This window comes from Silurus meridionalis, chromosome 16, assembly GCF_014805685.1.
Source record: "Silurus meridionalis isolate SWU-2019-XX chromosome 16, ASM1480568v1, whole genome shotgun sequence".
Taxonomy (NCBI): Eukaryota; Metazoa; Chordata; class Actinopteri; order Siluriformes; family Siluridae; genus Silurus; species Silurus meridionalis.
In genome coordinates, this window is record NC_060899.1 from 9,841,729 (window position 1) to 9,867,850 (window position 26,122).

The window sequence follows — 26,122 nt, forward strand, 5'->3', positions numbered from 1 at the left end:
TGCGCAGCGACATCAAGAACACGAGCACCAGGAAAACAGTGAGTGTGCACCTTACCTTTAGCTCCAGTAGCGCGGACATGCCGGACGATGGAATCTCCGAGAATCACGGTATCACGTTTCGTCTCGCGGAGAGGGGCGAAGCGGTTCTCGGTCGAGATCTCGAAGGCCGGTGGTGTCGGGGGAGATGTCCTCGACCAGGGCTTGGCTCGCGGCTTCCGCTGCTGCCGCATCCAAGGTCCGTGGTGCACCGGTGCCGGAGGGAACAATACCTGGGCGGGCTGCGTTGTAGGTGCGCTGGGCCTGGGCAGAGAAGCATGCGGAGTTGAGGTGCTGGGAGCGTTAGACTCAACCCGAGAATTTACCGGGGACGAGTGCACATCCGCCCGGGATGTTTCCAGCGCCGCTTTCCGCTCTCGCAGCTGGGCATGCTTTGCATGCAGCTCGCGAATTTGTTTCTCCAAAGCTTCCATCTCCAACGCCACCGTTTGCAACTCGAAAGAGTCCTCACCTGCGCTCAGATTCAGACACACAGCCGGCATAGTGCTTATAATCACGAACAATGTTAATATACAGAGATATGAGTGAGAGGCAATGAATATAGACAACACTAGTGATAGTCGAGTTAACTGACTACAGGCACAAGTCAGGAAGACAACAACAATTTAGGATTATTAAAAGAGAAAAAATGGATAGATAGGTAGATAGTAAAGTTTGAAAACGCAGAGAGAAATACAAACACGGAACTCGTGGCTAACTAGTTCCGATAGCAACAACTGGAAGCTCATGTGTGCTGTGAGGGATAAGTGTACATACATAACAATCTCCCCTTCCACCCACAGATTTAGCAGTGTGATTAGCTAGTCTCCACCACATGTTGGTTGCATATGCATGAGCTGGATCCGGATGCTCTAGCCAAGTCTCTTCTCCTTGCAGAGGTGGGGTTCCCTGAATAAAGTATTCAAAGGGGTTAAACAACATTAGGAGTGTAATTACAACTATGCACATATTGTTATAGAATTTAGACCTAGAGAGGGTATCGGGGTAAGCTAAACAAAACAGTCATGTGAGTCAGATCTTCATCCCGGAGGTGGCCCCCTTTCTACTATAAAGAAAGGATCTTTCCGTGGGCTCTCAACTGTTTCAGCCCTAAATACTCATTTAGGTAGGCTTCTTAGGCCAACAGACCAATTAGTGCACAGATTAAATGGGTGCTGTTTTGATCCTGCTTGCATGTATCCACTGTGGCTGATAATCAGTCAGAACTCCAGCTACAGCTAGAACAGTCGCTGGACCCAGATACTTCGGCTCACCGACCTTGGTAGGCTTCAGACTTCGTATCAAGACCTGCTGATTAGGCACAAAAGGGTGTGTTGGCTTATCTGTGGGCAGAGGAAGAGTTAGTGAGACATTAGCACTGATAGAATTCAATTTCTCAACCAGGGCAGAAACTTAGTCATCCACCATCACTTCCAGGTTACCTAAGGAACAAATGCCAGTGCGTCCCCTGACCCATGGGGTCGGGAAAGGCCGGCCCATTAGAATTTCAAAAGGTGACAGTTTAGTAGTTGAAGATGGAGTCATTCTCATTTCTGTGAGTACTGCAGGAGAACAACAGTCCAATTTCGCCCTGTTTCAATGCAGGCTTTAGTAATACGCTCCTTGATGGTTCTGTTTGTTCTCTCTACCACTCCAGCTGACTGTGGGTGATAGGGAATATTAAAATGCCAGTCAATTGCTAAGCTTTTAGCCAAAAGTTGTGGTACCTTCGAAACAAAGGTTGGGCCGTTATCACTTTCAATCACACTAGGAATACCAAACCTAGAGATGATCTCTTTTGTTAATATTTTGACAACCATTTTAGCATTCTTTGTCGCACATGCAAATGCTTCTGGCCACTTACTAAATCTGTCAATTATAACCAACAGGTATCTTAAATTTCCTACTGGTGGCATATGTGTAAAATCTATCTGTAGGTGTTGGAAAGGGGCTTTAAGAAAAAGTAAGCGCAGTATGTTGTACAGGTCGATGTACGTTAGTTTTGGCACAAGTCAAACATGAATCCAACACTAGCTTGGTTGTTTTAGCTACATCAGCAATACAGTATAATGCGTTTATAGCCTGTATGACTTTAGCTATGCTAATGTGTGACATCCCATGGTAATGCTCCACCAACACTATTAAAGCTAGTTTAGGAAGAGCAATTTTGCCATCTACATCTCTAATGATACCAGCAGAATCTGATTTACATTGTTTGGGAGCCCAATACTTGATGTCCTCCTCAGTAGGCTGACTCTAAAGTATTTTTAGGTCAATGTCTGGTATATTGGAGATATGTGACATCATCGAGATCTCAGGATTTGTATGTACTGTGTCTAAATCTACTGGTTGTTTTGCTGCTTCCTTAGCTACTTTATCCGCTAACGTATTTCCCTGGATTTCCTCTGAATCACCCCAAGGCACTATGACCTTCACTTCACTTTAACCTTCACTATGGCCACTTTGGCAGGGAGTTAAACAGCTTTTAAAAGGTTGCCAATAAGATTAAAATGTGCTATGGGCTTTCCATCAGCTGTTTTAAAGTCTCTTTGCTTCCATGTTTTGGCAAAATCATGCACAACACCATAAGCATACTTAGAATCAGTGTATATAGTCACTACTTTACCTTCAGACAACTGACATGCTCTTGTAAGTGCGACCAACTCTGCAGCTTGTGCAGATGTGTATGGTAATGATTTAGCTTCAACTATTACATCAGGTAATCTTACAACCGCATATCCACACTAAATACACACCATCAGAAGGTTTTGAACATGAACCATATACATATAAGCAATCCCCCTCTTCCAGGGCCGTATCTAAAAGATCAGGCCTACAAGAGGTCTCTTGTTCAATGTGTTCAAGGCACTCATGTGCGTCGTCAAAACCATCTACGTCAATATCATCTAGCAGATCATGCAGAGCTACTACAGCTGAATGCGGCTGAGAAGAAGGCTTAATAGTTAAGTTTTCCGTTGCCAAGAGTGTGGTCTCATAACCAGATCTACGTTGTGCTGTCATATGTTTTGTGTTGAGGTTGTGTAAAATAGCTGTTACCTGATGTGAGGTGTACAGTATCAAAGGATGTGACAGCACCGTTTTCTCAGCATCCCAGACCATCAGAGCCATGAGGGCAACGTGCTATGTTGTCTAAAGATTTGGAAAGATATGCAATAGGCTATCATGGGCTAGGATCCCCGCAGCCGTACCACCACATTTGTGCACATATAGGTGAAAAGGCTTAGCATAATTCGGAAGACCTAGAACTGGAGCAGACTGTATAGCCTTCTTGAGGGCAGCAAAACTGTCAGTCATTTCATGAGTCCACAGAATGAGATGTGATGGAGGAGCTTTGTGATTAATAGCACTACGCAAAACTTTATCATGCTGTGCGCAGTCAGGGATCCATGCTCGGCAGCATTTTACCAGTCCCAAGAAGCTCTGCATCTGTTTCACAGTCAGAGGTCTTGAAAACCTAGTCACAAGCTGTACTCAGTCCTGCGATATCTTATGTTGGCCTTCTGAGATCACATGGCCCGGATATGAGACCTTTCTCTTCACCCACTGTAGTTTTTGGTGTGAAGCTTTAAATCCAGCCTGAGCCAGGACATTACAGACAATCACTGATGCTTTGTGGCAGTCCTGCTCAGTCAGTCCTGTGACAAGGATGTTATCTGCGTATTGAAGAATGCAGGTTGTTTCTGGAAGGTGTATATCAGCCAAAGTTCTGTGCACTACAGCGAAGAATACGGCTGGCAAGTCAACAAAGCCCTGAGGAAGACGTGTCCAGGTGAATTGACGTCCCCTATAGGTAAACTCGAAAAGCGGCTGCGTCTCTGAGGCCAAATGGACACTGAAAAAAGCAGAACAAAGATCAATCACAGTAAAAAATCTGTGAGTTGCTGGTATAGAGTTAACAATGATAGCTACTAGAGATGAGCCGGATACTCGGCTGAAATGAGTATCCGGTACGGATAAAGCACTACTGCCGAGTACGAGTATTATACGAGTAATACGAGTGAATATCTGTGCACGGTTTGAATGAAAATCATCATTGGGTAGCTGATTGTGTCAGCGTTCACAGCACCCCTTCCCTACACACATACAGATGTACTGTGTTGCTGTGTCCCACTCTGCTCACTCACAGTCACACACACAACAGCTCTCTGTCTCTCCCTCAGTCACTCGGGTTTGCAGGTCTTTTCTGTTAACGTTTAGGGTTTCTTCAGCTTTTTAGTTAATAATACGTACTTACTAACCAGTAGAGTTCTGGTAAACGTGGGTTCGTTCAGACGTGGTGCTTGCTTGGTAGAATGCGACTCACATTGCGTCTCTGCCTGTCGGAGATTTTTTTTTCTTTTTTAAACCTTCAGCTGTCTCTAACCAGTAACCAGACACTGAGTGTCTGATACGTTTTTGCTGTATTTCATTAAAAAAATTAAAGTAGTAAGCTAGTGTTATAAATATTACAAATTAATTAAGCTACATACACACTAGGGATGAGCGAGTACAGCATTATCTGTATCTGTTAACTATATGAATTATCTGTATCTGTATCGTGATCAAAACCATTGATCTGAAGCTTAATCCTGATGCTGTCCTGTAAATATTTTTCTAATCAGCAATAAATATAACAAATTCTGATCAACCCACATCAATTGCATGCTTAAAATAACATACCGGTTAAAGCCCCACCCATTTCAAGACAAGCCCCGCCTACTTCTAGGTTGGGCCCCACCCACTCCAAATACAGATACAGATACGGATAATTAATTTGCTTAATAGATACAGATACAGATAATGCTGTACTCGCTCATCCCTAGTAGCTACATTGGGCACCAAAGGAGCTAACGGAATAACAAATTTATTAATCTCACGTAAATCTTGTGTTAGCCTCCAGCATTTTTTATCTGCCTTCAAGACGGGATTAATCGGTGTGTTATACGGTGAATGTGTCTCGATCAAAACACCTTGTGACAATAAATTGTCAATAACTGGAGCAATGCCAACATTCGTCTCTTTTGACAATGGATATTGTTTAACAAAAATCGGATGGTGTGTTTTCATGAGTGCATGATACGGTTTTACCTGGATTAAACCTGCCTCGCCCATAATTTAGGGTTAACTTCACCTAAATTTGGTTCATCAGGCAGGACCTCTGTACTACCCTGGAAAAAATCTTCCGGATGTGGCTGTGGCTCGGTTGAGAGCATGAGGACAGAAGGAAAAGACAGTGAAACATTGGTTTCAAAAAACAGAATTTCCATTCCCATTTTATGCATCATATCTCTTTCTAAAAGGTTTAAAGGCGAGTTTTGAATTATTGTAAAGCTATGATAAAAATTTGTACCAGTCGGTGTCACCACAGGCAAAAGGTGAGTTACAGGACATGAAATTGGAACCCCATCTATTCCCACAGAGCGGATACTTTTTCCTGAAATGGGACCAGAATATTCACCCCCAGCAATTGAAGAACAGGTAGCACCAGTATCAACAAGAAAACAATAGTCTTTATTGTCTATGCGCCACGTGACATTAGGCAAAGTCGAAGGGTGATTACTGTAGGATGAAGTTATCATCGAAAAATCATTGGGTTCATCGCTCCGTAGGCTGCCCTATGCAGAAGTCCATTGAGTAGGATATTGCTGCTGTGTGGGCCTCTGCAGAACTGCATGCTGATCTGCATTCTCTACTCGCTGAGTGGCTACGCCCCTTCTCTCATCTTCCATTCTCTTTCTACAAGTTTTAACCCAATGACCAGACTTCCCACAATAATTGCACCTTCCCTTTTTCCTAAAACCTCCTCCTTGAGTTTTGTACTGTGGCTGGAATGCACCACTTCCTGTTGCAGCAAAGAACATAGTGGGTTCAGACTTAACTAAACCAGAAGCGGACTGAAAACCTCCAGCGGCATCTAAATCTCTAATTCTATCACAGAACTGATCTACCGACTTCTCAAGTAATCTGTCTGTCGTGATACGAATCAGTTGAGCCTGAGAAGCTTTCATGTTATTCAAACAAGTATTTATAAACAACACATTGTGTGTATCATCAGTTGGCAGTTTAGAATCATTCTCCCATGCTGCTTTAAAACGCACCACAAAGGCAGAAGGCGTTTCTTTAAAACCCTGCTTAGTGTTAGCTGCATGTGAAATGTCATGCTTGGATGCTATTCTGTTATCCAGAAAATCCTTTAACTCATTATACATTTGCATTACATTGGCATCGTTTTCCCAAAAAATCTGGTGACGGTTCGCGGCCGTGCCCTCGCCTGTAATGGCATCATTAGCTCGCGTGAGGGTCGGACATTTTTCTATGATCAACTCCTTTGTAACATCATCTCCCAAAGTACGCAAAAGAATAGTTCTAAAATCAGGGCCCGTTAACTGGGCATACCGAGTGTGGCTTTTCAAGATCTGTATATATTTTGTGGGGGTTAGTTGGAATAGGAAGACCCCTACATATAGCATCAATATCACTAGCTTTTGCTGGTTTAACATGTATTTCATTTCACTCCCGTACAAATGCAAAAGCGGGCTGTAAAGATGTAGCAACAGGCAGTGCAGGATAAAGACCAGGGCTAGTAGACGGTGTTGAATTGTATGGTGGAGGCGATTGTTTCTTATTGAAAGAGCATTTAGAAGCATTGACTCTATCTGGACCTTTGTCCCAGTACTTCTTCATATTTACCCATTTATCATAGGACTCATGCATATAAGTGTAGTCCCAATTCGGATCGCCCCATCCACCGTTCACCATAGAATACGCATTTTCCATATCGCGGGTCTTAAATGAACCATGTCTAGGAAAATTATCTACCTGCGACATGCATTCACTCCATCCTGCCAAATTATCTAAATAAGGATTAGTCCAGTAACTGGCACTATTCCTATACATTCAATCTTTGGGATTTTCTTCCAGCAATGGATGAGAAACGTTATGACCCATCTTCTTAACACAGAACAAAGAACAGACACACAACACTTAATACACAGACAATACACACAACTAGGCACCAGGGGGATCGCAGTCATCAAACAAAAAAAGCAATCCAGTCTCACAATCACAAATCACAAATTTTGTAAATTAGGAGAAAAAAATAGACTATAAAGCCAAAACAAGATTGAAGTCTTTTGAAAAATTTTAAAGTCTTTTTGAAATGTCAGTTTTTCTTTAGTTCCTTTTCTCTTTTCTCTCCCTTTTTTATTTTTATTTTTTTTTAAACAATACATTTTTCATTTATCGATTTTTTTCGGTCATATACACGTGGTGGATTCTTTTGGATACTTCAGACAATATCAACTATATTAGACAGACCATAAAAAAGTCTTCTAATCTTGCATCTTACATCTAAGGTGAGGAAAACAATGTCACGACGAAATCATCCCACCAAAGGAAATTATCATTAATTCGACAATTAATGCATAACCAAGACACGAACACACATGCAGCCCTATTGGCTGGCAAACGGGACAATCCCCGCAAACAAGGGAGTATCCAAAAACTTACCTTGATGCGTGATCTCCCTTCGGATATTGCCGGAAAGTATCCCACTTCTGCCACAAAAACTGTTAGATTTTTATCATGCCCAAACGAAACTTAATTCTTGGAGAGGTTTTCCATACGATCTGCGATGCCCGTAGGCCTTTCTGATCAGGGAAGAATCACACCACACACAGCAAATGCTTCCTCTTCAGTTTATTGCAGGCAGCAGAACGTATATATACACACACACAGAAAAGAAACCTGACCTAGTTGTTTCCTGTTTAGACAAGAGGATATACTAGCCGGAGATGTGTGAGCCCAGATAAGACTCCCTGTTTACCTTACAGACTAACATCGTAAATATTTTATAGACACTGAACAGACAAAGAAATGTGTGTGAAACAGTGTGAAAACCCTCTTAACACTAACACTGATACATTTCAAAAATGTTATTTCTAAGTAGATGTGAGCATAACTGCTGTGCACCCTTTCTAAAGTTTTTAATATAGAGGGGAGGTTTGATATTGGCTTGTAGTTGGACAGCTGACATGGGTCAAGGTCAGGTTTCTTAATTAGGTCAATCCAGATTTCTTAATAAAGTCAATCCAGTCACATATCGCCTGAAGTTGCCCAGCTACTATCACATTTCACCTTCATTTCATGTTTCCTTTACACGAACGAGACAAACAAGAACCCTGCCCACTGTTGGACATTGATGGGGCACCAGCATATATTGTGCGCTTCATCATGGATTCTCGGGGTAGGAGGGGACAACTGCAATACCTCATTGACAAGGAGGGATACGGACCTGAGAAACAGTGCTGGGTAAACGAGGCAGACATTCTGGACCCCTCACACACTGAAGGTTTCCTCAAGGATCCCCCAGCCAACCTGCACTCAAACCCCAGGGACAACATGGAGGAGAACACCTGGAGGTATTCTTAGGACTGAGGATTCTGTGTCCCTGCCACACCAACAGAGGGAACCATCGCCCGAGTACTAAACATTTCTGGTTCCATAGGTTGCTTCCTGTTTTAAGCATTCTTAACAAGTAGCCATGCTATACCCAGTGCAAAGTATTGTGTTTGTAGCCATTGCATTACTAAGCCATTTACTTTTTATGGCTTCATTGTGTACCTGACTTTGCTAGGTTTACTACTCTTTGTTTTTTTTTCACCACATGCCTTACAGATTTGTTTGCCTTGCTAATTACCTATTTTGTGCCTTGGCCTTACCTACCCCTTCTGTTTATGCCACTGGTGTTTTCTCTCTCTCTCTCTCTCTCTCTCTCTCTCTCTCTCTCTCTCTCTCTCTCTCTCTATATATATATATATATATAAAAACACGTTACTGTAATGCAGTTACTTTTGACAGTAACTAATACTGTAACGCATTACTTTTAAAATAAATTAACCATTACCGTATGGTGCTTTGTCCGTTACTTTTATAAAATTAATTCATTTTGGCTGAAGTGTAGCCTACAGCCTAACCTGTTTACAGCAGTGACGCACTGTAGGATGGGTAGATGCCAACCACTTTATAACACGAAGAAGACGCACTGTGGGCGTGTTTCCGTTTATTCAAGTATCTGCAGCAGTAATGGCGAGTCAAGGCGAGAGCAAGACGACTTTCTCAAAGTTGAAATATGCTCATTATTACAAACAGTTTTTAGTTAAATGTAAGCTGTGTCTTTCTGGTTCGAAGGTCGTATCTACTGCGATAGCTCCAATCTGTCGAAGCACCTCCAGAAACTACATGCCTCGAAGAAGCTAGAAGCTAACCCGGTGTTATGTTGTACATTGTTGATAGTTTTTATACTAAAGCTGTGAAAGGAACATTTTTAAGGGCTCAACACAACAGCTTTTATGATGCAAAAGCCACTTTAGTTTTTGATTCTGAAAAAAATTTTCAGCTTGTTTTGTTATTTATTTAAGAAATCCTTGTGATATATTCAGTTTGTGCTGGTCTGACTTAAATAAAAGTGTTTAAAAATTACTTTGTGTTTAAGTCTGTTTTGTGTTTGTATAGACCATAGCGCATAAATGGGCATTTATCGGAACATTAACGAACGTTCTTTAAAAAATTAACTAAAAGGTTACTTTTAACAGTAATGCATTACTTTTTGGTCTAAGTAATCAATTAATTGAGTTACTTTTTGAATGAAGTAACTAGTAACTGTAACTAGTTACTATTTCTTAGTAACTAGCACAACACTGTACATTGGTGCGATTCCTGATTTGATTGATTGATTGATTTATTTATTTATTTATTGCACTAATTTAAATGTAAGTAAAAAATAACACAAGTGAACATAACTTAAAGATTTTTATTATTGAGGGAAACAAAATCCAAAACTACATGGCCCTGTGTGAAAAAGTGTTTAAACTGTTTACACTGTTAAAACTGTGCTTTATCACGCCTGAGTTAAATTTCTATAGCCACATCCAGGCCTGATTACTGCCACAAGTTCGCCGATAACATGACTGTGGTGGGTCTCATCAGCAAGAACGATGAGTCTGCATTCAGAGAGGAGGTGCAATGATTAACAGACTTGTGTGGAGCGAACAACCTGTCTCTGAACGTTGACAAAACAAAAGAGATGGTTGTTGACTTAAGGAGGGCACAGACGGCAGAGACGAGAGACCAAGCGATGCCCTCGGCGGCAATCAGGGGCGAAGTGACACCCACTGTGGAGGTCTGGAGCGGAGTGATGTCCAGCACGGAGGTCAGGAGCGGAGCTACATCCGCAGCAGGGATCGGAGACCGAGTGACACTCTTTGTGGTAACCGGGAGCAGAACGACCCCCTCGGTGGAGTTCAGAAACTGAGTGATGCTTTCGTTGGAGACCGGGAGCAGAAAGATGTCCTTGGTGGTGTCCAGAGACAGAGCGGAGTTCAAGCAAAGTTCAGGAACTCAGTGACACCTTCAGCGGGACTTTGGGCCGCAACAACGCCTTCAGAGGAACTCCGGAGTGCTTTGTCGTCCTCTGAGAGACCTGGAGGAAAGACGTCTCCTGGAGAGGGACTTGGAGGCGTGACGTCATCTGGAGAGAGGCTAGGAGGCATTACGTCACCTTTTGGGAAGCTTGGAGGCATGACGTCACCTTTTGGGAAGCTTGGAGGCGAGCTGTCCTTGTCGGAGTAGCTTGGGAGCGAGACCTCGCCTTCAGATGGACATGGAGGTGAGCCGTCACCTTCAGGGAAACATCAGGGAGAGACGTCATCTCCGGAGGAGCTCAGAGGCGAGACGTCACCATCGGAGGAACTCAGAGGCGAGAAGTTGCCTTCAGGAGAGCTCGGGAGCGAGACATCGTCATTGGAGGAGCTCGGGAGCGAGACGTCGCCTTCAGGGGAGCTCGGAAGCGAGACCTCGCCTTCAGATGGACATGGAGGTGAGCCGTCGCCTTCAGGGAAACATCAGGGAGAGACGTCATCTCCGGAGGAGCTCGGGAGCGAGACGTCGCCTTCAGGGGAGCTCGGGAGCAAGACATCGACTTCAGGGGAGCTCCGGAGCGAGACCTCGCCTTCAGATGGACATGGAGGTGAGCCGTCGCCTTCAGGGAAACATCAGGGAGAGACGTCATCTCCGGAGGAGCTCAGAGGCGAGACGTCACCATCGGAGGAACTCAGAGGCGAGACATCACCCTCAGGAGAGTTTGCAGGCATCATGTCATCTTCGGAAAAGCCTGGGGCTGTGGTGTCGCCCTCAGAAGAGTCTGGGACCGCGACATCACTGCCGAATGGCTCTGGAAGTGACCTGGGGCTGTCAGAGGGACCTTGGGCTGCCATGCCACCTTTATAGACATTCAGAGGCACAATGCCACCTCCGTGATTTGCAGGCGAGCTCTGGGGCGATAGTACTCATTCTGTGGAACTTGGTGGAGACGTTTTGTCCGAGTCACGGCCCGGGGGCGGTACGACCTCCTTTGTGCGGCCAGGTGGTGGTGCGACGTCCTCTATGCAGTCAGGCAGTGGTTCAACGTCTCTTTCACGACCTGGGAAACCCCGGAGCAGAACGGAGCTCTCGCGGAAACTCCGAAATGAAACGGATCTCTCCCAGAATGAACGGGAGGCGGAAGCTCGCTTGCTCGGATTTATTGATGAGTGTGAGGAAGAGAGATACATGCAAGCACACACCCACACACACACACACACACACACACACACACACACCAGTCCTTAGGAAGTTGAGAGACTGTGAGGTGCGCTTGGGGAGAAGCGTAGCTGATCCTAGATGCGCTGAGAGAAAAAGCGCAGCCGGTACAGGATATTGGAGTCCGGAAGGAACGGAACGCATAGAGTCCTGCATGAAACAATGAACACATACAGCCAACACATACAATAACGAACAAGGGGGTGAGTGTGAATAACATTTTACCAAAGCAAGAAACCCAGTTAAGACAACTCTAAACCTCTACACTACAACCGCAACTGTGCCTTGTACATCATCTGGAGCAGTTCAGAATCAATATTTGTCTAATAACATTACAAAAACATAAAGCAATTTAAATAAAATACAACCTACTCACCTAAGATGCATACTTATAGTTTGCACCGCTCCTGAGAGGCTGTCCCAGTGGTACCACTCGTATTCACTGGTCTGGAAGCGGCAAACAAACTCTTTACCGGGCTGAGGCAAGCTAGCTAGCTAGCTTCGGGGTTGGCCGACCTTTTCTTTTCTTCAAAATGTATTTTTAAGTATGTCCGAGACCAAATAAATTTATCTTCCTCTGTAGGCAGAAAAAAGTCCAACTCAGATGTATTAATGTGTGCAGAGTGCTACAGACATGTTTTGCCAGTGGAACTTGGCTGCAACAGTTTTCCTCTGACCAACCAATCAGAGGGTGGAAAAATGCTGGTGCTATTCGGGGCCAGCTAGCGAATTTGAAATCTGATTGATTAAAGAAACAGACCCATTGATAATATTCTCTGTGGTAAAAAGGCCAGCAGTACAGACTTTGAAGGCCATGGGCGGATTAGATTGACATGGCAGCAAATAGAGGCTGAAATCTGATTGGACAAAAAATCTAACGTCTACATACACGTACTGGAAGTGGTGCAGCCAAGAGAAACACTATGAAATTAAGAGAATAAACTGTTGGGAAAAAATGTATACAATTTCATGGAACAAATATGAGAATTTAGGTTGCAAATGTAGGTCAGTACTTCTGATTGTGTTTAGGCCAGCAGAAAAGGCTTTGCTGGGCATGACCGCCTGCCACTGAAAAAAATAGGACCCCTTAAAACAGAAATGAACATAGCAGTTTGTTAGGGGGATCTCTGACAATTGTCATTTTAGTTTCTAATATTAATTTATTCTCAATTAATATTCATATTTTTTATATTGTTTTCTATGTGGAAATTACTGTAACATAAAACACTGACTAACTTATCTCAATTTATTTTGCAGCAAGACAGATTATCAAGGTATGTAGAGTACTTATGTACTTAAGTACTTACGCATTTGCAATTATTTTGTATTATTTGCTGTTACTAAAAATTCACAAAAAGTTTTTGCCTTTACCAGGGGTGATGCCAGTGAAGTGGAAAGCACTTTGGAAACACTCAGTCAAACCACCTACTCCCCAAATAAAGAACTGGATTCTCTAAATAAGACAACTGACTCTGCCACCAAGGACTACAAGAAGGTCAATGAGCAGTACTTACTTTTTGTGCTTTTGCATTTATGGAATGAAATTCAGGATAAAATAAAACCAAAAAAAAGAAAGGCTAGATAAAGAAAAAATATTAACAAAAAATATAAAATATGACAATATATGTGAAAATATATGTATATACATAGATGCGTATGGTACATATTGACAGAACAAATTAAAGTGATTTAGTGATTGTCCTTAAAGTGTCCATGTGCAGTATGGTGTGGTATACAGTGGCACTGTGCTGTGCAAGTCCAGAGTTAAAGTGACAGTCCAGAGTTAAAGTGACATAGTGCAAAAAAGTTATGCAAAAAAAACCAACAAATACAAAAAAAGTGAGGATGGAGAGAGAGGTCTAGTACTAGATCCTGGGTGTTTCCTGGTTTAAACTACAAATGGCCTATGGGAAGAAGCTTCCCCTCATTCTCTCTGTGTTTGCTTTCAACACGTGGAAGCACTTCCCTGAATGCAACAAAGAAAAGAGTCCATTGTTGGGATGGCTAAGGTCCTTTACAATCTTCCTGGCCCTGTTCTGGCACCATGTGCTGTAGATGTCCTGCAGGTCAGGCAGCTCGGTGTGGATGGTACGTTTTAGCTGACCGCACCACCCCCTGGAGGGCTCGCCTGTCCTGCATGGTGCTGTTCCCAAACCAGGAAGTGATGCTACCCGTCAGAACACTCTCAGTGATGGAGGTGTAGAAAGTCTTTAGTACCTAAGAGGGTAGTTTAAAGTCCCTTAAAAGTCTCAGATAGTACAGCACCAGGTTATTGATTTGACAGGACCAAGACAGGTCTTGTGTGATGTGAATACCTAGGTACCAGAAAATGTCCACTCTCTCCACTGGGGTCCCGTTGATGTTTAGCGGTTAGTATGACCGCTCCTGCTTCGTGCTGAAGTCCACTATCAACTTCTTAGTCTTGCTGATGTTAAGGAGAAGATTGTTCTCCTGGCACCATCTCTCCAGGTATTTAGTCTCCTGTAGGTAGGCCAGGGGGCTCAGAACACAACCCTGGGGTGCTCCAGTGCTGAGGGTGAGGGTGGATAAGATGTGTTTGCCCACCTGTACGGCTTGGGGTCTGTACAACATAATTCCCTTTTCTGCAGTCCAGGTGGCACATTGTAGTCTGGAGAAGATGAACAATAGCATTCTCAGTAGAGCAGTTCTGGTGGTATGCAAACTGTAGAGGATCCAGTGTGTCTGGTAGTGATGCAGTGATGAAGTCTCTGACCAGTCTTTCAAAGCACTTCATTACTATTGATGTCAGGGATACAGGATGGTAGTCGTTAAGGCAGGCAGGCTGGTGTTTCTTCAGGACAGGAACAATGGTGTACTGTTTGAAGCATGAGGGGACTACAAACTGTTCCAGTTAGAGTGAGAGTTCCATCTCAGTGAACACCAGTGCTAGCTGGTCAGCACAGGCTTTCAAAACCCGACCTGTGATTTCATCTGGTCCTGCTGCCTTCCTGGTATTCACTCATCTTGAATGCCCTCCTCACATTATCCGAGATGGTGAATGTGTTTACCTCTCTGGCTCTCTCAGCGTGTATGCTGTTTGTGCCACTAGCACCGCTAGCGTGATTACCTGCAGCCTCGAAGTGAGCTTAAAAGATGTTTAGCTCGTCTGCCAAAGAAGCGTCCACATTCCCCATTCTAGAAGATGGTGTTCAATATTCCGTGATGTTTCTTAGTCCCTGCCACAGGCTCCTAGAGGCTTCAATTCTATTCAATTCAAACAATGAACATTGTCTCAAAGCAGCTTTACACAGATAATGTGGTGATAAAAAAATTCATATGTTCTTTGTAAGTGCAAGTTTGTCCCTGATAAGCAAGCCGGTGGCGACTTGTCCTAAGATGCAGCCTTGTACTCGTCCATTTCCCCATGTTGTAGGCAGCGGAGCGGGAGCTCAGAGCATCGCGGATGGTTTTATCCGACTCACGGCTTCTGGTTGGGAAAGTTCTGATGATGGTTTTCTGCACTGTATCATCTGCTAGTTTCTTAATGAATCCCACACCCACTTCCGTAAACATGTTGACGTCATCAGAGCTGCGCCTGAACATGTCTCAGTCTGCGTCATCTAAAGCTTCCTGCAGAGCGGCCACCGATTGGTCAGTTCAGCATGTGACCTCCCTCTGAACCAGAGCTTCCTGTTTCAGCCTTTGTTTGTCCGGCTGGATTGCGTGGTCTGGTACCACTGGGTTCAGCCATGTCTCGGTGAAGCAGAGAAGTTTGCAGTCCCAAATGGCCCTCTGGAACTTGACCCTTGCCCTGAGGTTGTCAAGCTTGTTTTCCAGTGACTGGATGTTGACTAACTGGATACTAGGTAAGGGAGCTCGGTGTGCGTGTGCTCTCTGACGCCAGCTTATTTCACTCGTGGACACTGGTACAGGTCGCGTTCTTTGTTCTTCACTCAGCCAGCATGGGTCCGGGTTTAAAAACTGTACACCAATAGATTCAAGAGTGGCTCTGTCATATCTAATAATTACCATCTTGTATAAATAAAATGGTATCTATGTAAATAAAAATATAAAATAAACAAAAAAAGACAAAGCATAGCTAGAGCAGTTGCGATGGCAGCAGACCTCACCCGCACCATCTTGGAACATCCGGTTTTCGCATATGCCAGCTTGTCTGGAAACTGGGGTCAGAGGGCAGGGTCAGCTATGGTATGGCACCCCTGGAGCAGATAGGGCTAAGTGCCTTACTCAAGGGCTCAACAGTGGCAGCTTGGCAGTGCTGGGGCTTGAACTCCTGACCTTATGATCAGTAACCCAGAGCCTTAACCACTGGACCACCACTGTTTGGTCACTGTTTGGTCAAATACTTTCACTCAATCGAATACAAATGAATTTATATATAATGTTTATTTATTATAATTTGTTTGATATTATTTCTCTGTTAAAATCTTCTGCTTCTTCTTTAGACATCTACCATTAGGCATTGCCACAGCGGATCATCCTTCACCATACCCCTCTGTCCTTTACATCTGCTTCTTTCAAACCAGCTACCTGCATGTCTTCCCTCACCACATTCAGAAACCTCATCTTTGGTCTTCCTCTTTTCCTTCTTCCTGGTGGCTCCATCCTTAGCATTCTCCTACTGATATTCCCCATGTCCCTCCTCTGCACATGTCCAAACCATCTCAATCGCGCCTCCCTCACCTTGTCTCCAAAATGTCCCACATGCGCTGTCCCTCAAATAAACATGTTTCTAATCCTGTCCATCCTCATCCTCAGTTCAACATCTTCAGCTCTGCTACCTCCAGCTCCACCTCCTGTCTTTTAGTCTATGCCACTGTCTCTAAACATCATAGCCCACAGAGACTCCTGTCTGACCTCGTCCATCAACCTGTCCATCACCACTGCAAACAGGAAAGGGCTCAGATCGGATCCTTGATGCAGTCCAACCTCCACCTTAAACCAGTCCTCATACATGTCCTTCACCACCCTCACATACTTCTTTGAGCCACCTGACTTCCTCAATCAATACCACAACCCCTCTCTCAAAACGCTTTCTCTAAATCCACAAACATTCCAACTCATTCTGACCATTATACTTCTCCATCAATATTCTCAAAGCAACTAATGTGGTGCTCTTCCTCTGCTCTTCCTATGTGGTGCTCTTCCTCGGCATGAAACCATACTGTTGCTTACAGATGGTCACCTCTTCTCTTTCCCATATCTTTATAGTGTGACCGATCGATTATATTCCCAGATAAATTTGATACCAGCACACTCCTTTGCCATTCCTCAGGCATCCTCTCACCTTCCAAAATATTGTTAACCTGTTAGCCTTCGACACAGATTTTGGGACTCACAGCTGAAATGTCCTACCTACATTTAAATGTTAACAGTTCCTGATAGAAGTGGGCTTTATACACAATTTAAATATCTCTAAAAAGACGACACTTTGAGCTTTACTTTCCATTATTCACTGTTGATATTGTTAAAAAAAAATATAAGTTATAGATGATTAAGTACTGTAGAAAAAAATTCCTTAAATAATACATGAAATCTGTCCTATAGCAATCCAGAAAAGTAATGGGTTGAAAGCCACATGTCTCATGAGTTTATATTTCAAATTCTATGAAGATTTCATAACAAATGAAATTCCTACAAACATTTATCTGAGACTATGTCTGATCCTTTTCTCCCTCCCCCTTTTTGAGAGCCACCTGTTAAACTCAGGTGATCGTTCATACTCTATTCATACAGTCTGCATATTAATGAATGGCTGACCATCAAAGGCTTTTGTTATACATGTTTGGGGCTATTGATATTGATTTGGCATTCATATAGGTAGCCAGACAAGCTATTGTTCTACAGTCATGGCCATTCATATTGATGTCTGGCCATTCAAATCTCAACAATACACACACACACACACACACACACAAACTTACTTTTCAAGCATTTCTCTTATAAAAACAAACAGGCAATAAAACCATAAAATTGTATAAAGCTATAAAGGGAGATTTATTGTAACTTACAGATGTAGATCTCCATGTCTCTGTTGTTACTCCGCCCCCAAAGAATATTTTTCACATTGCTGCTTTTTTTGCAAATCTCTGATTAAACAACTTTTTTGATTGTCCATTTTTTCCTTGTTTTCTTTGTTTTCTTTTTGTAAACAAAGTCCAGTAAGCACAAGCTATAAACAGCTGTTTTTTTTTTTGCTGTCAGTTTGCATCACTTCCTGGTTCGTCACTGCTTCTTTGCTGCTTCAGCCAGTAATAGTTTGTAAAGAATAATAAAACCAAGCCTCACACACGTGGAGAATAAAATCCTCCCATATATCGTTAAAATCCTGCACTTATTGGCTACATTGTCCATCAGCCATTTTGTTTCCATAATGCTACTGGCTGGAAATAGAAGGTTTGAAATGAAAAGTGGCACATAAAAAAACATGACGACACCTGCATTTCTGCAGGTGTCGTCATGTTTTTTTATGTGCCAAAGAGAGGAGACTCCAACCAAGATTTATACTCTTTTACTTTTTTGTTATCTTTTTTTTTTTTTTTTTACTTTTTTGTGGTCTCAACTGTTTTGTAACACTATATTCTACCAGCCATATTTGTTTTTTGTCACCAAGATGTCGTTATTTATGTGAAAGTTATTCGGAAATATATAAACACAAACACCAGCCGAAGTTCTGTGACGTAAACAAAGGAATAAACATCTAAATTACAACACTATTGTTTGTTTGGAGCAGAAATGCTTTACGGCATGTGGTTCATTGGACCCTTATCTTTCCTAATAAACCGGGATTAGCAGCAGTGGATGTGTTTGTGACTCGTCATTACAATATTAATGTAAATAGTGCGGTTTTTTTATGAATGTTGTTGTTGTGTACTGCTCACGCAAATTCAGCAAATACATTCGTTATATGTTTTCCATTGAAAAACAGTGATCTGAAATCGCTGCTTGAGACTTAGAGCTTTAGAATGATGTATAGTTAGTCATGGTTACTCTTCTCCCTATTTATTTATCTATTGCGAAACATTAATACCTGAGAACAATTGGCTATTAGTTGTATTCACACAACCACGAAGCCTAAGAAGTTAACCAATCTTGTTAAAAACTTCACTGCCATCTCTCCTAAACATCTTCATGCTTCTACCGGTATGTCATCTGGTCCAACCGACATTCCACTCTTTACCCTCTTAATCGCTGCTCTCACTTCCTACTTACTAATCCTATCCACTTTCTGCTTCACTATCTCCACACCATCCAACCTTTCTCTCATTTTCCTTATTCATCAGCTGCTCAAAATACTCCCTCCATCTTCTCAACACACTCTCTTCACTAGTCAACACATTTCCATATCCATCCTTTATGGCTCACATCCTGTCCAGCTCGGTTCCTCTGCCTGGCCAATCGTAATAAATCCTTGTCTCCTTCCCTACTACAGCTCCTCGTATGCCTTTTCCTTGGCGTTTGCCACATCCATCTTCACCTGCTGCCACAATACCTTGTACTCCTGCCTACTTTTCTCATCACTCTGCCGATCCCAATTGTATTTTACCAACCTTTTTCTCCTTAAGCTTTCCTGCACTTCCTCATTTCACCACCATGTCTTTGTCTTCCTTTCTATTTCCAGAAGTCTCACGAAGCACCTTTCTAGCAGCTTTCTACCTTATCACTTCTGCAATAGTTGCCCAATCATCAAGCACCTCTTCACTACCACCAAGCCCCTGTCTGACCACTTCCCTGACTCTCACACTACAGTCTTCCTCCTTCAATTTCCATTATCTTATTCACTCTTCAGCTCTAAAACCATCCGAAAAACCACACTTGATGCTGTCTAGCTACACTGTCCCTTGCTAACACCTTACAGTCTCCAAGCTCCTTCAGGTTGCATCTCCTACATAGAACATAATCCACCTGTGTGCACCTTCCTCCACTCTTATACGTCACCCTATGATCCCCCTTCTTCCTAAAATAAGTATTTACCACTGCCATTTCCACCTTTGTATCTACTTTCAGCTGCCCTTCCACATTCCTCTACTTAAGACCATACCTACCCATCACCTCCTCATCACCTCTGTTCCCTTTACCTACATGCCCATAAAAGTCTGCCCCAATCAACAATCTTCTCCTCCATCTCACAACCCAATTGTGGAGCATAGGCACTGATGACATTTATCATCACCCCTTCAACATCCAGCCCAGTGGGGCTGGGTAAAAGAGAGAGAACAAGAGAGGTCAGTGCAAGGTCTCCCGAGTCGCAAACAGATCTACCTGGGCTCTGTAATATCTTTGTCATATCTGCTCTACCACCTAGGGGTGGAGCCTTCATTCCCCGGGCCTCGGCCCTTGCCTCAAAAGGGTGTCTGCTCTCCAATTCAACCGGCCCGGGATGTGGACGGCTCTCAGTGAGAAGGGTTTCCCCTGGGACCACAGGAGGATCGGGCGTGCCAGCCTGTACATGGGGCGAGATCAGAGACCCCCCTGGAGGTTAATGTACAAGACCACCGATGTGTTGTCCACACGGACTTGCACATGGTAACCTCTCAGGTCTCAGAGGAAGTGTTTGAGTATCCATAAGCACAGCCATCATCTCCAGGCAGTTTATGTGCCATGAACGATGTAACGTGGATCGGCTACTCATGACCACTCCCCACCCCATGAGGGATGCGTCTGTCGTTAGCGTTACGCAACTGTAGCGAAAGGGAGAGAAGAGGGAAAACCAATTAATAAAGATAAAATGAGTATATAGTTTGAATAACAGTTTGCCGGCATTCTCCACCATTATATGTAGCGAATTTAGCTCACAAAGAAAAAGGAAATATTTATAAGCAATTATAACAAGTTATAGTTACGCAACCCGCCTTTACTTGTTACCGTACAATTAATAAAGCATGTAGTTCAGATCGAATGTTGCAGAAACCTTAAAATGTGAGCAGCACTCAGAGACAATCACTTGTTAAAATGATGGCATTTAATGAATGAGACAAACACAACATAGAACTAACTACACAAACAAACAAAAGAAGTAAAGAAAACAAGAATGAAAGTAAAAATTGACAAAAGTTAAAATTAGGAAAAGGAGGAAGAGAAAGGAAAAGAGGAAAGGTGAGAAAGAAAGGAAAGGAATGGCAAGCTTAAGCTTCAAAATTAATCACACCCTAACTGAGTATTCGTCAGACAGAAAAAAGGGTCGATGTAAAACACAGACAGAGCTTGGATGCTTCAAGGCATACTCCTTCGCCACACGTAGTCCCTGCTAGTTGAGCTAGCTATCCGCCAGTCCATAAGCAAAGTCTCAGCACATGGCGCAGTAAACCACAACTTAAATCTCCATTCGTCAGAGGCGATGTCCACGTCTTTCTGATGTGTTTCCAACTCTGCACGGAAACTATCACTACACAGGGTTCGGGTTGAACACCTAATTAGCTTCGTTACACTAATTGAAGAACAGGTCGTACTTGTTAATTCAGCAGCTCCGTTGTCTTACTCTCCCTCCTTTTCTCTCTCTCGCGCTCTCTCTCCCCCTCACCGTGCACGTGCGCACCCAGCATGCTTCATAACATGACACATAAATTAATAAACTTATAAACAAAATACAAGTTCTTTTTAAATAATTTTTAAAGCATATTTATATTATTTAAACAAAAAAGCATTTAACAAATAGTTAATTGTTTTTAATTACTGTTACCTTATACAGGTGTCACGTGACCTTCTTACATCACCTCATTGCTGGCCAATGAATTATCATTTTCATAACATTAATTTGTAAAACTATTTATATGAAACTCAAAAAATTTCTTTAGCATAAATGCATACATCTAAAACAAATACCCATAACTTTATCTGGGTTACATAGACCTGCTTTCGGACACTTTCAGATTTTGTTATTCAGGTTACTTAAACAAATTTTCTGAGAATTTCTATATTTTGATTTCGCTCGGGGGACAGACACAGTCTCAATATGGTGGATCCTGAGTGAAGACTCAGCAGCTAGCTGGTCGGTTAGTTTAGCCTGTCTGTCTGCTCCATGGCCTTGGCCCTGGACAGTCACCTGTCACAGCTTCACAATTTGGAAAATGGCAGCCTCATGGCCCAGAAGTTAGTGTGCAAAGTTCTGTTGATTAACTGCCGTGCTTGCTATAAGCATTCTGGGATTTGTTCTTTTTCTCATTTCATGTCTCCACCTCATTTGATTTGTCATATACAAAGGTGGAATGTGACTTATTACTGTAATTGAGATATTGTTTTCGTGCCTATGTTCTATGTACTGTCGGAGATGCAACCTGAAGGAGATTAGAGACTGAAAGGTGTTGGCAGGGGGTAGTGTAGCTAGACAACATCAGATGGTGATCTGTAGGATAGCTTTAAAGGAGAAGAAGAAGAGGAGGAAAGTGAAGACTGAAAAAAGCATAAGATGGTGGAAACTGAAAGAGGAACACTTTAATGTATGTTTCAGAGAGGAGGTCAGACAGGAAAGTGAGTGGGGGCCGGTGCTAGGCTAAAGGCTAAACCTAGCCTGCTCTACCAGTTATCCTGCTAGCGAATGTCTGCTCTTTGGACAATAAATTGGACTACATCAGACTCCAGCACCTTTTTCGGCTTGAGTACAGACACTACTGCGTCTTTGTTTTCATGGAGACGTGGCAGAGCAAAAGAACTCTTGACACTGGCATTCAGCTGGACGGGCTAGCCACGTTTCATAGCAACAGAAATGCAGCTCTGCGGTAAGACTGGCGGCAGCATGGATTGGTGTAAGAACTCTGTCCTTGTTTCCACCTATTGCTTACCCCTGGTGGAGTTTGTTGTTGTGAGATGTAGACCTGTTAATTTTCCCCGGGACTTCACCACTGCTATTGTGCTCGTGGTGTACATTCCACCTAGTGCTAATGCTATAGAGGTGCTCTGTGTACTCTACTGGACTATTAGCGAACTGCAGGACACACACCCTGACGGACTTTTTATTGTCGCTGGAGATTTCAATCATGAATTTTATTAGAATGTGGACTTTACAACTAGAGGGCAAAAATCATGCCGGATATTTTTTACACAAACATCCTGGATGCATCCTGGGCGAAGCCTCACCCCCACCTCGGCTACTCAGGCCACATCTCTGCTATGCTAATCCCATCATACAGACCATTCAACAGGCATTCAAGACCAGTTTGAAAGCAGATGCGAACCTGGCCAGCAGGATCCATCTCCAAGACCGTCCAATTAGGCTCCAACCAGAAGCTGTGAATACCTACTAAATACTAGAGACTTCGCCTTCTGAGAGGCAAAGCGCGCACACGGCAAGAGAATCCACAGCCACTTCCAGGACAATGGAGACAACTGGCACATGTGGCAGGGCTTCCAGGCGACCACGAACTACAAGACAACTTCACCTACTTGCTGCACCTGCTCTTTTCTCCCAGATGCGCTGAACGACTTCTATGCCCAATTTGAGGTGCAGACCAAAGTAGCGGCAAGGTAGACTACTAATCCTCCAAAAGACCAGGTGCTCTGTCTATCCACAGCTGAAGTGAGGAAAACTATATGCGTAGTTTACCCATGGAAGAATGCTGAAACAGACAATATTCCTGCCAGAGTGCTAAGGAAATGTGTAGAACAGCTAGCGAATGTCTTCACTGAAATCTTCGACATCTCTCTGAGCAGCGCAGTTGTTCCTATATGCCTCAAGACAACGACCATCATCCCTATGTCAAATAAGTCTACAGTCTCCTGCCTTAATGACTATCTTCCCATTGCACTCATCGTAATGATCATATCATCGTAATGAAGTGTTTAGAGAGGCTCGTCATGAGGTACATCAAGACCCAGCTACCACCTACACTAGACCCCATACATTTTGCGTATCGTCCAAAGGTACCCTCTACAATAATAAGGAATGTATGCGGAGCATTCTGTTCATAGTCTTCAAGTCCGCATTCAACACAATCATCCCTCAGCACTGATTGAGAAGCTGAGCCTACTGGGCCTGAACATCTCCCTCTACAACTGGATCCTTGACTTTTTGACCGGACACCTCAGTTAGACTAGATCGGGAACACCATCTCCAGCACACAGTCTTACACAGCCCTGAGGGGCCCCAGTGCTCAGTGTGGTAGTCCTGGTAAATCTGGTGAGCCCTGTTCACTCTGCTGACTCATGACTGTGTAGCAATGCACAGCTGGAACAACATCATTAAGTTTGCAGATGACACGACAGTGGTGGTTCTCATCAGCAAGAATGACAAGTCAGGATACAGAGAGGCGGTTAACAGTTAACAGTCTGGTGTAGAGCCAATACCTTGTTTCTGAACATTGACAAAACTAAAGACATGGAGACCCAGCTGATTGAGAAACTTGGGCAGTTTCCGCTGAATTTAAAGATAACTAACAAGAAAATAATAAAAAAATAATTAAATAACATTAACCCTCTGGAGTCTGATTCGCCACTGGCGCCCAAACGTGCTTTTTTTTAAGATGCCAGCAAAAGAGTTTAAACTGTCATATTTGATCAAACATGTCAAAGTAATACACCATTTAAATCTGTAAAGGGTCTACTTTAATTTGTGTATGCTCACTATATAAACAAAACGTTGTATTTTTTTTAAACTAAATTAGAAACACGTCATTAAAAAGCGCTGAAACTCTGCCAATATCTGACACACGGAAATAAAAATATATCTTTAGACAGCTTAAAGTATGTAGTTTAAGGATAAGTCAGTGAAATAAAAAACACATGCTTGCAATGAATATAAATCATGTGAAACCAAGTAGAAGCACAGACTTTCCACCTCAGGTCATTATCTGAAAATGAGCTGCAACCGGACACACCCCCGCTATTCACAGGTAAAATAGTTGATGAGTCACACGCCCCCGGACAGTGGCAAAAAAACAATGCGATTCCACTGAGATTATTACACATTCAGCTGCGTTTGAAAGATGACACACTACACCGGTGAGAAAGCTCTTCAGATGGTTTTGGACAGTGATGAAGAATTTACCTTTTCATCCGAAGAAAATTGTGATTCCGACGAGGAGCATTTGCATTTAAAGAATTGACCCATTTGAGGACTTTCCAGCAAGTTGCTACGATGAGTAAGTTATTAAGTCTTACATTCTGATCATATCAAACTAATATTGTTTGTAGACATCTCTGCCTAGCTTTTGTCAGCATTGCCTTTTAATGTTACAACAAATATCCGCCAATATCTGCTCATTTGTAACATTAACTGTTTGTAATTGTATGCCCTAAGTATTGTTGACGTTATATAAAGTTATATTTTAGCCTCAGTTCAGTTTTGGTTAGTCTCACTTATCATCCTAAAAGGATGTTATGTAGTGTTAGCTAGCAGAGATGTTCCGGAATGCTAAGGTGTAAATGCTAGCTAAATTACTGCCTTATGAATGTAACATTTTCCATTATTTGCTCAGCTGTAAATGGTGATAATGTAAATGTCTGAGATGCATTATGGTCTATGGCCCATCAACAAACATTTATCTGTACTATTGCCCATCAACAAATAGGCCTATAGGCTGTACAATGCATGCTAACAAATATATATTGTTTAAGTGTATTCATCCTCCTAAAATATATTGTTTGATTATTTTTAGGAATGTGGGTGCATCACCCTTGCCTTCACTGGAAACTCACACCAGGCCACGCAGGGGTCGCTCCATTTTGAGTTCGACCGAGAATCATCCTGAGTAAGTACATTTGTGTTCAAAATTATTCAACCCCCACTGAAATTGATTGTTTTGGTCGTTTTGACATTGATTATGATCATTCAGTCATCCTGCTTACAATTAAATCAAAGAGGCACGTGTAGGTCAGAAAAATATAACATAACATTTATAATGAAATAACCACAAATGTCTTTTCTGAGCTCACATCATTATTAGTTTTATTCAACCCCCAAGTGACATTTAATCTTAGTACTTAGTACAACATACTTTTACAGTTATAACAGCTTTTAAACGTGAAGCATAGCTTGACACAAGTGTCTTGCAGCGATCTACGGGTATCTTCGCCCATTCATCATGGGCAAAAGCCTCCAGTTTAGTCACATTCTTAGGCTTGCGCACTGCAACTGCTTTCTTTAAGTCCCACCAGAGGTTCTCAATCAGATTTAAGTCTGGTGACTGCGATGGCCACTTCAAAATGTTCCAGCCTTTAATCTGCAACCATGCTCTAGTGGACTTGGAGGTATGCTTGGGATCATTGTCCTGTTGAAAGGTCCAACGTCTTCCAAGCCTCAGGTTTGTGACGGACTGCATCACATTGTCATCCAATATCTCCTGGTACTGAAGAGAATTCATGGTACCTTGCACACGCTGAAGCTTCCCAGTACCTGCAGAAGCAAAACAGCCCCAAAGCATGATTGACCCCCCGCCATGCTTCACAGTAGGCAAGGTGTTCTTTTCTTCATAGGCCTTGTTCTTCCTCCTCCAAACATAGCGTTGATCCATGGGCCCAAACAGTTCTAATTTTG

General features: G+C 42.8%; 2 protein-coding genes across 4 annotated transcripts in view; one reads left to right on the forward strand and one right to left on the reverse strand.

The window, feature by feature from the left end:
- Positions 1 to 26,122, forward strand: part of LOC124399200 (protein phosphatase 1 regulatory subunit 12A) — a 111,366-nt gene that overhangs the window by 45,983 nt on the left and 39,261 nt on the right. For all 3 annotated transcript variants that reach the window (XM_046869978.1, XM_046869977.1, XM_046869976.1), the window contains 2 exons: positions 12,931 to 12,947; positions 13,048 to 13,168. In XM_046869978.1, coding sequence (XP_046725934.1) covers positions 12,931 to 12,947; positions 13,048 to 13,168 — 138 coding nt within the window. The remainder of the gene's footprint in view (positions 1 to 12,930; positions 12,948 to 13,047; positions 13,169 to 26,122) is intronic.
- Positions 815 to 7,088, reverse strand: LOC124399199. The gene is made up of 4 exons (XM_046869975.1): positions 5,125 to 7,088; positions 3,094 to 3,889; positions 1,315 to 1,379; positions 815 to 945 (listed from the first exon to the last, which is right to left on the reverse strand). Exon 1 carries the CDS (start codon positions 6,681 to 6,683, stop codon positions 5,652 to 5,654), a length of 1,032 nt encoding a protein of 343 aa, XP_046725931.1. The 5' UTR covers positions 6,684 to 7,088; the 3' UTR covers positions 815 to 945; positions 1,315 to 1,379; positions 3,094 to 3,889; positions 5,125 to 5,651.